At 42.5% G+C, this 10,695-nt stretch overlaps 1 protein-coding gene across 3 annotated transcripts in view; it reads right to left on the reverse strand.

Moving 5' to 3' along the window:
• FAM189A1 (family with sequence similarity 189 member A1) overlaps positions 1 to 10,229 on the reverse strand; it is a 90,193-nt gene extending 79,964 nt beyond the window's left edge. For 2 of the 3 annotated variants that reach the window (XM_027898356.1, XM_027898357.1), the window contains exon 1: positions 9,990 to 10,229. In XM_027898356.1, coding sequence (XP_027754157.1) covers positions 9,990 to 10,229 — 240 coding nt within the window. The remainder of the gene's footprint in view (positions 1 to 9,989) is intronic. The other variant, XM_027898358.1, reaches the window with a different exon arrangement.
• Between the last annotated feature and the right edge of the window lie 466 nt (positions 10,230 to 10,695).

Raw genomic sequence — 10,695 nt, forward strand, 5'->3', positions numbered from 1 at the left:
TTGCTGCCTTCTACTTTCCTTCCAATTATCTCAGATTCACAAACCAATGATGGATATGATTGAACACTTCAGACAATTCTCCTTTAGAACTGACAGGTATTATCACTGAGGACCTTTTGTCCTAATAGCTGGTTTTGTATTCAGGCTTTCAGACACTTGATTCACAACAAGTTAAGGAAGATGGGCACATGGGCTCTGGTGGACAGCAACATGCCATTCTGATATTGGTTATACTCACTATCTGTATGATGCTTTATTGTTTGCACTACCATAATTATTCTCACAGTAAAGGTTCTTCTTCACTCTAAAGGTAAATATTACGTACCAAGAGAAATTAGTCCATCAAACCACAAGGAAAAGCTGCATTGACTATTTACACTACTTAGGTAGGTAAGAAAACGTTTACTGAATAAAAATGAACTCCAAAAGCAGATAAGTAATGCTTTAGAATTATTGCTAATTACTACTTACTGTAATAAGGTTTCACAGGTTCTCAAAGTATGGTCTGACAGGGAAGCTTTATTCAAAATTTCATAAGGAGTGAAGGTACATGTTTAAGGGGAGGAAAGCATGATTCCTAAATTCCTTAGGCCCAGAATAATATATGTAACACAAGAATAAATAGAACAAGAGGTATATCTATTAGGAACTCCTTAAAAAGGCTAATGTCTCCTCTTCTACCAGAACAACCATGCAGAATTGGTAATAGGAAGGACTTAAGCCTATATATTAAATCTGAGTTCTCTCTACCACAGACACATTACCCCTGTCCTTCTGAAAGGATTATTATTGTGCACCGCTGCTGGTTCATGAATGACAGGCACCATTGGAAAGTTGTTCACATTTTCCCCCATCTGCACAATGTTCTCAGAGACAGAATGTGCACCTGCCACTTCATTCGTCCCGCCCCACTACTGTCTCCTGGAGCAGGCAGCAGGTTCTACATGTCAGAGGTGCACCAGAGGTATCGTGATCCAGCTGGAAGAGATTCTTACGGGTACAGACACAATGATGATGTCTCTCAAGGGCATGGCTGTTATTTTGCGTGTATTTTTCTTTCTCTGCTCCCCTTACCCTCCCCCCCCCCCAGCTGTGTTTTGTTCTGGTTTTAATGCTATTTTGAGAATGAAAATTATTTATAACATTCTGATGTATTTAAATAAACCTCCACTCCCTAAGCCATCTTTTTTCAAGTACCTTTTGTAACCAAGTAATTGTGACTAAAACTCAGAAATATTCTTCTTTGATGACCCATTCTACACTTCCCATGTTATGAAAATGTATTTTACATGAAAACTCTATTATGTTTAAAATGACTGCAAACCAAAAACCTCAAATCTAACACATCTTGAAATAACACTGCTCTTTTGGAAAGCAATTGTAAAGGCAGGAAGGACTACAACAGCATCCATCTGGTTTGTACCATTTGCAATAGAGAAAATAACCTTTCAGATCCAAAACGTGCACTTCTCAGCTGCGAACAGGTCTGTGTGGGCAAGCAAGAGGAAGCTCAACTATTCTTTACCCGAAGATCCCACACTTTTCGTTAGGAGTTTTCGGAACATATCTTTTACTTTCAGATCATGAACATAAAAACTAAACTTGCCCTAAGAATGTGCAAGTGGTCTTACACTCCCCTGAAAACTTCTGTTGAAGAGGAAAATGTAAAGAATCAAGACAATAGTGTAGTAGTCTGGATGACCTGGGACATTAGAAGAGACTGAGTTTCCTTCACACCAGCACAAACAGGACTGGAACCTTCGCGCTCCAGCCTGTCATGTTTTTTACTCATATTTTTCACAGGCTTTCAAAAGGTTTTGGATTTAGCCCCTGGAAAGATAAAATTTGCTTGAACTACAGCTACTATGACAAGACCACTTTCTGCCACTGTTATTTTCAGAGAGGTACAGCCATTAAGATGCCAAGCACACGTTCACAGCATCATTTTAAGGAGCATGTCTTAGTTTTTGATGATTCTTTACAGAGCCAGAACCTGAAAGCCTCCTATTTTAATAGCATTGGTCAACAAATGCTTTCACTGCTACCACTGAGTTTAACTTTTCTGCTAGAATACATAATAGTGAGATAATTACTTGTGCTTATTACTGATAAATTACATTGTTTATTGGCTCTTTACTTTGAATGCTGAAATAATATTTTGTGCTTGTTTTATACTAAAAAGTAGTCTTACTTTGTGTAGCAAGCAAAAAAATCTACCAAAAATCTGAAAAATAGCTGCATTCACAATTTTTCATCCAGAAGAAAACAAGTTTCTTCTCTGAAAAGTGAATGCAGAAGTGACATGAAGCTACACATTTAATATCTCTCGGTGCCTCTGGGTTAAGTGTGTTCATCTTAAATCCACCTGTTTTTATCTTGCCTGCCACTAAAGGCTTATCTAAAATGTTTAGATTAAGCTTGCTCTTTTCTGCTACAACAGTAGCAAAAACAATCTCATAAGTAAATTATATCCCTCCTATGAAAATAATTGGAGATGGACTCTTTGTAGGTGACAGGAATAACAAAACCGCATATTTATCAATGAAGACATTATTTTGCAGAACAGAAATTACTCATGACGATGCCATCTAGAATGGGAGAAAGTTCACATTCAAAACTGAAAGCAAGTTTGCAAATAGAGTCATTCTCACTTCGTAAATCAGACACAAAAGTTTAAACTCCCAATGCTGCTTCAACTATCCGTGTTTAAATCAAGCTGTTGTAAAGATCAGAAATCCAAAAGTTACATTCAGTTTGCCCCCTCCAAGCAAAACACACATATTCTCCAAAGTGCTTTCAATTTCTCATTTTTATCTGAATACTAAAACAATAAAACTAATCAAGTTTACACTTTTCAGAATATTGTAACATTATTCCTTCCTCCCACTCCCCTTTTTTTTAAAAATCACAATCTATCTGAAAACAATGCAAAAAAAGAAGCTTCTAGAGGAGTAGCTTTCTTCAAATACATCACCCTAATAGTTACACTCCTCTAAGTCACATTTTTTTCAGACAGTTACAACTTAGAGACTCCCATGATCTGTTCTGCCCTTGGAGTCCAGAAGGCACAGGAGCGAGCAGAAAAATGAATTGTGAAACAACAGCCAATTAAACATGACAATTCACAACTCACAATTCCTCCCGTAAGTCACAACATACAACTAAAATAGGAGTGGAATAAGTTCAGCATCTACTAACGACTAGGTAATCAAGCTTGGACATTGCCACTTCCCCCAAGCTACTTAGCTCTTCCCAAGTTTCTCAGCAGACTTTACCTGTTCCACATAGTTGTTATAAACTCCTGGGCAGTATTTGGTGTCTTTACAGCGAACACCCACACATTTCCAGCACAAAACAATGTCTGGAAAGGACAAATAGCATTCAGGAAAAATACTTGATTCCTAAAGAGTACAAATAAAAACCAACCAAAAAAAACAAGACACCCCCCAAAAAACCCCCAAAACAACAACAACAACAACAACACACTAAAAAACTTATGCTGACAACAGTAAGAGACTTACTCAAGATAATATTATTTTTATTCTGCAGTCTGGCTGCCGAAAGGAAAATAAAGACTTTGGAACACAAGTAATTTATAATAATACTGAATTTTAAAAAAATTATGCTATTTCGTCCCCATCAACTGGACACCTCCTGCTTCTTATCATGATCATCTTTGCTTTCTTCAACTACTCCTTCCTGGAACACAGGAAGTTTTTAAATTAATTTGCTAAGGCAACAGAACATAGAAGCAATAAAAGCTGATTTGCCCTATGAAACAAATAATGCGGGCTTCCATAAGTCTGCTATTTTCCAGTGCACTGAAGACAACAAATTTATCTTATACTGAGCCCCAAATCCTCAGGAAGTTACAAATAGTTATTTTACCACACACAGTTCAGAGAATTAAAAAGGCAGACTGTCCTCTTTCTAATTGTACCTCTGTCCAGCTGTCTGATGTGCTATCGTTCCATCAGGATGTGGAAACATTTTCACCGTGATTCCCCTGGTTCAACACCTTGCCTTACCACGGACTCCAGAAAGTCCAGACAATGAACCCAAGGCTTTTTTCTCCTTATGTTCTAGGATGTAGACATGACCTCTTCTTGTACACCAATGCCACAGGCTCCAACTGCCATCTATTAACAGTCTTATGGTTTGGGGGGGAGAGTTGAATTGGAATTTTTCTTTGGTAAAAATCAAGAATACTAAGAAAATTAATAATGATTCATTACCTAGACGAGACACATTGTAATTGTTGCAAATTTTATTAAGCCCATACAGGTGATATTGATAATTTTTTACTAAGACTGTGTACCAGCAACACACATCCCTATCAGCCGAGACACAGAGTTCCAGACAGCCGGTTTCCTTCCCCAGACTTCTCACATTTCCATGCCCTGACAAACTTGCAAAGAAAGGAAAAGCATGCCTAAGGGTTAGTAAATCCAACCCAGTAGTGGATTCAGAAAAAAACCCAGGGATGGTGGTTAAGTAAAGGAAACAGTAGTGGACAGTAACAGATAGAATCTCCAAGAATCAGTTAATACAATTCTTTTACAAGACTATCACTGAATGTTCCACTACAGTTAACTGAAACTATTATTGCACCTTAGAACTGAAGTGAGGAGGTAACACTGATCAGTCCTGAGGGTACTATTTTCTCAAACTTATCATCCCGTGTAGGTGTTCTATTTTGTGACCATCACACTGGCAAAAACCTACCATGAACTATTAGCCAGATCCAGCAGTCACTCATTTGTGGGAAAGGTGACTGTGAAGAAGCAAAAGATTAACAAATCACTTGCAGGATTTCTGAAGTGATCCACTTCCTGGTCTTCTAAATTTCATCAAACTGAAGCAAGGAACACCAATGTGGATGCAATGTCGGTAAGGAATGACATAAGATCTTCGACAGCCACACAGAGAAAACAGTTTCACTTGCTCCCTGGATCTGACTATTTCATAATCTGTGTTTGAGGTCCAATAAGTCTCCTGAGAACTTCTTCAGTGCAGTAATTTACCTACTCAAGTCCTAAACCAGCAATACAAACTACCTCCAAAAGAAGCCTGAAATGTGAATATTTACAAATACAGAACATGTGTCTGAACCAGCAGCAAACTTCACAGAATAACAAACTGCCCCTGATAAAATAATCATCGTGGTCATGGAGTCCACCGACTTGAAATCTACTATTAGAATAATCATCTGCAGAGAAGGGCTCTGGTCAGATAATCTTACTCAGAGCTAACATCATCTCTGTGGTTGCAACAGATGTTCAGAAATGTTTCTGATTATTTATGGTGATTCAAGTAAAAAAAAAAGTGTTTCCTCCAAGAAAGTTGTAGGTTGAACGCTCAAGCTGTGTGTGTTAACCAGGGGCACTCAACAAAGCAACCCATACTATATATTTTCATAAAATACCTAGAGCTCTCAGAGAGCACACTCAGAAGTACCATTCACATTCTGATGAAAATTACTTGATAACCATGCTAGAGTTTCTTATACCTACAGCAGGGAGACAAAAAAGCCACCATTTAAGTTCTAGATATGAAATTATCAGCTCCAAGACAAATAAATAACATGCATTAGCAGGCTGTACGTGTTCAGTAAACACTGAACAAAACACAATAGTAGCACTAAGATGACTTTCAAAGAGATTAGCTCTGCTTTCACAATAACACACTCTGTTGGCAGCAGACTTTTCATGCAAACTAAAGCTCATTGCTTCGAATTACAATTACTACCACTCTAGTATCCCCTGACTATCCACAAGCAATAATGGAAAACACCAAAAGAGAAAGAAATAGGGGAAAGGAAAAAAACCTCTGCACCTGAAATGGAGAAGAAGAGATAAACACAACTGATAACACATCATCTTTATGGTCATCTTCACTTCCACAATGGTTCTGCACAGGAACATGCCAGGACAACCTGCTGCGCGTGAGGAACAGGCAGGGTCACAGTCTAGTAGAAGCTTTTGGAAGTTAACTCCTCTAAGCATCACCTGAGGGTTTGAAACCTGTTTGTACAACTCCACTGAAGAATACAAAAAGGACTCCTACACTCAGTTTTCTCAGTTAGTTAATAATGTAGACGAGTATATAATGTGTTTCCCATTTTCCACAGGAGAGAACTTGAGTCTGAGCTCCCCCTGACAATCTCCCTAAATATCTGTTTCCCTTTTCAAAGAACACAAAGAAGCACATGTTGCGAACCTTGAAGACAAACTGCATGAAAACTGCTTTTCAGCCAGAGGACTTGATCTGTTTTGAACATGGGATACAGATGAAAAGAGGCACAGTTGAGAAGAAACAATAAAAAGGAAAAGCAGCACAAGATCTTCCACACAAGAATACAACTGCTGTCAAGTAACTATATATAAAAGAAAGGATAGCATGTACTTGATGTGTATTCTTCTAAGACTTCTACTGCCATGGTATGATTTTAGAACCTGGGTAATCTTATGATTTAACTTACTATTTTATTGATACTTTCCTACCCAAGAGACAACTCTAGTCTCTAAGGCTGGTCATTTTCTCAAAATGCTGGGATCAAAATGGGGGGTGGCAGGATAAACATCTTGCCAACTTGAAATAATTTCAAGAAATGACTTCACAGAACAAGGTTTGCTTTTGCAGTCACACTAACGTAGCTCTATCAGCCTGTGGTTTGCTACTGCCCTAACACTGACAGTAACCAGAAATTTTAGGCACGCTTACCAGAAGCATTTCTCTCAATCTGACCACGTTCAAAACCTGTACACTACAATTTGGTGTACCTTTTGGATTCTAAGGGGCAAAGGGGGAATAAATATTTCCTCATCTTCAACCAACTATGGACCTACAGGAACAACAAAGAACACTGACATTGCTTATACTTTTGGGCAAAGTTTCAGTGATACACCAGAACAGCCTAATTTTGATACCTATTCCTCCATGATCAAAATGATGCTAATATTCAGTTTTTGATGTTCTTAAAAGGATCAAAGACACTTATGATCATACATGACAAAGTATATCCTTTTGCCAAGCTGAGAGAACGTGCAGATGAAATTGCGATTATCCTGAATTCAAGGCTGCGACGGGAACAAGATGCCAAACATTTCCGCACACAGTTCACAAGATCTTGCCAATGCATTCTGCCTGTGCAGAGAATCAATCAGTACCTGCACACCTAATCCCTGAATATCCTTGTTCTCAGTGGGAGCTTGACTCTCACTAATCACCTAAAAAATGTCTTAATGCAAAATACATGAAAGTATTTTTTATCCTCCTAATATGATGCTATAAAAGATAAAGCAAAATGGTTTAATTCATAGGATGATGCTTAAATAAGTTCTGAATTCTTCAAAGTTTTACAGAAATTATGGTGCCTTGTTCTTTAAATCAGTTCTCACTTCCATGGTCCTTGATTAAAAAAAAAAAAAGCCAAAGAAATCAGAACCTTTCCTTGCATTTGATTAGAGAACTTTCCGTGTGTGTAACATGCAGCCTATTCTATTTTTCATTTTTAAATCAGCTATACTGTTACAAACACTAAGAAATTCTTTTCAAAACCATTTAAAAGACTTTTCATTTATATTGGCACGGCATTTGGTGTAAAAAAATGCTGAAAAGTACCAATGCCAAGACTACTGTCTTTTAGGATGTGCATTTCCAATGAGTAAAAACTAGAGCATATCACACACGCACAAAAAGAGATTTACAATTGCTACTTGATCATCAAACAACTCAGTTACTTACTTCCAACAAGTGGTGAAGGAAGTAGTTTGAAAGCAGCAAATATCTGTGTCTGATTTTGGCACCAGGTAACGAGAGAAAGGACAGTTTCATTATTTTTCTTTCATGTCACTTGACTCACCTGTAGTTATTTTTTTAATTGTATTTCTCAGAAGCAAGCTAAAACCAAACACCACATGTAAACCTCTTCCACAGAAGTATTTTTCAGTTGTGAATGATAACATACCTAATTTCTGTTAAATACCCTAAAGGGTTTTTAGAAGAGGCTGTGTAATCAATTAACTTGACCTCAAAGAGCTCTTTAAGGCTCACCACACTCCAAAACTCTTGTATTCGTATCTTAAGAACTAAGACTTAGAAACACGGATATTAGGAGGAAACTGAATTTATTCTCATGTTCAGATAATTTACAGAGTAGAAATATTTTTTAAAAAAGTAAATTCTTAATTTAGGAAACAATGCACACCTGCCTCATTCTGATAACACAGGACAATAACTAGAAAGTCAACAGTCTTGCCTTAGTTTCCCTGAGCCTTCTACCAATTCTATCAGAGGCTGGAATCATGGGTTTGCTCTCTGTGACGAGCAAGGGACACGCATGAAATCTAACTGGGAAACTTTTCTATGGGTTACACTGCACAGAGAGAAGAGTAGAAGGCATCCACAACAAAAACAGCATATCTCAGAGCACAGTGATAACCCCCAAAAGTGTCCTTTCACAAAGAACACAAGGGGTGGGAAAAAGGTATTACTGAAAAAGTGCTTATTGGAATACCCGATCAGCTGTGTACAGCTGTGTACATTTCTGCTCGTACTGTCAAGATAAGAAACAAAGTTTGCCTCAATTGTGTGTTTAATGGCATAAGAATACATAAGCAGACAGATCCTGAACGTAAAATTCACATCTCATCACAAGGAATAGTTGCATACTATCTTGCCGAGGTTCCAATTCAAAAGGACTATTACAATATCAAGGCTACTAGTGTAAAGAGGTATTTCTTTTCAAGACTAGAAAACACATTACAAAAATCCAGAAAAATATCTAAATAATTAATCCAAAACTACTCTTCTGCTCTGAAGGACTCTGAAAAAATTAAGTAACACACTGCATAAGGGCATATTAAACAGTTTCGGTTCTTTTAATTACACCCTTTCTGCTGCATATTCAGAACTGAATAAACCCAAATCTTTTATCTAACAGTTCTAGTTTCCAACAAGCACATTTAAAGCTGAAAACTCTCTGGTCCGTTAAAAGAGCTGGAGAGACATAATTGAAACCAGTAACTCAATAAATTAAACGGAGCAAATCTTCATCAATAACACAGAGTCTGTAACCAGTGCCCTCAGAAGTGTTTAATTCTCCTTAAATGTCAAGCCCCATTTCACCGCTTATGGGAGAAACTTCCATGAACCAGTATTATCCCAATGCATCCAGGTGTGCACAGTACCCACAAACAGATGCAGACGCTCATGATCAGCAGTGAGTGAGGCCACCTGAGCTCGAGGGATCACCTTTTTTTAATTTTTTTTTTTTTTTTAACTTGCGCTATGAGGACACAATGCAAAGTGAACGAGTAAATCACAAAGGAGTCAGGAGGACCCCAGACTCGCCTTCAGAACGAACAAGCTTGTTCCTCAGACACCCCCAGGGCTCGCCTCAGCCTCTCTGGGGTGCCCCAAAGCCGCAGGCCTTTCCGGCACTCGCGCTCTCCTCAGCACAGCTCTTCTTTCCTATTTGAGTACCTTAAACCCGCTCCTGTGTGCTCGCCTCGTTTTATCATCTTCAGCACAACACAGCTCTCGGCTGAAATTGCAGCCGAGCAAAACCCGGCGCCAGAGCCTGAGCAGCGGCCGCAGCTCAAGGTGAGCGCTGAGGAGAGCCCGTCAGCGCCGAGGGAAGGCGCCAGGGACAGCGAGCACAGCCCGCCACAGGCGCCGGCCGCTGAGGCGAAGCCAGGGGTTCATTTGTCATCGCAACTTTCACCCGACGCTGCTGATAAAACCCAATCCGCCCCCACGAGCCCTTCCAAAGGGGAGATGGAAGTGCCACGGCACCGGTGCCGGGTTCGGGGGGGAGCTCATCGAGGGTCTCACCTGACCGCCTCGCTGTGGGGATGGCGCCCCGGCCCCGCTCCTCGGGACCGCCGAGGCCTGAGATCGCCGTCCGCGTCCCACCTGTCGGACGGCCGCGCATCCCGAGGCGCCGCTGGCGATCCCGCCCGCGCCCTCCCGCGCCCCCGACTCACCGAGAAGCCGGCCCAGAAGGGGCAGGAGTGGCGGACGCGGGCCGAGGTGGTGAGCGCCAGGGCGGCGAAGCTGACGGCCACGATGAGGCAGCCGAGCACCATCTGCGTGACCCCCAGGGCCAGCATGGCCCGCGAGCGGGCGCGCTGCTCGCGCAGGCGGGACAGGCTGCGGGACAGCGCTGTGGGGCTGAGCGAGCGCGCCCCGCCGGGGCCCCGCGCCGCCCCGCCGCCCGCCGGCATCGTCCGCCCGGCCCCACACCGCCTCCTGCCGCCCCCGCGCTCCGCGGGGCCGCCGGGCGCGGGCGCTGCGGGGCCGCGGGCGGCCGCGGCGCATGGAGGAGGAGCTGCCCTGCGCCCGAGGCGACCCGCACGGCCCCGGGCAGGGCGCGGCGGGGCACGGCGGGCGAGGGGCAGCCGCCACCGCCGCCGCCTGTCCCCGCTGCGGGCGCGGCGAGGGGGGGCTGTGGGGCTGCAGCGCGCGGGCGCGGCTCAACCTCAGCCTCCGGCGGGGGCGGCCCCGGTCCGGCCCAGCCCCGGCTCCGGCCGGGCGCAGGCTCGGGGAGCACCTCGGCCCCGCTGCCCGGCTCCTGCCGCCGCGGGAAGGCAGGGCGATGCGGGCAGGGGAAGGGGGGAGGGCTGCCGCGGCCAATGGCGGGCGGAGGCAGCGGCCGGAGCAGCGGCGGCCGCCGGGCCTGAGGGCAGAGCG

This window comes from Empidonax traillii, unplaced genomic scaffold, assembly GCF_003031625.1.
Source record: "Empidonax traillii isolate 1590-97213 ecotype Southwest subspecies unplaced genomic scaffold, ASM303162v1 scaffold593:size397357, whole genome shotgun sequence".
Classification (NCBI taxonomy): domain Eukaryota; kingdom Metazoa; phylum Chordata; class Aves; order Passeriformes; family Tyrannidae; genus Empidonax; species Empidonax traillii.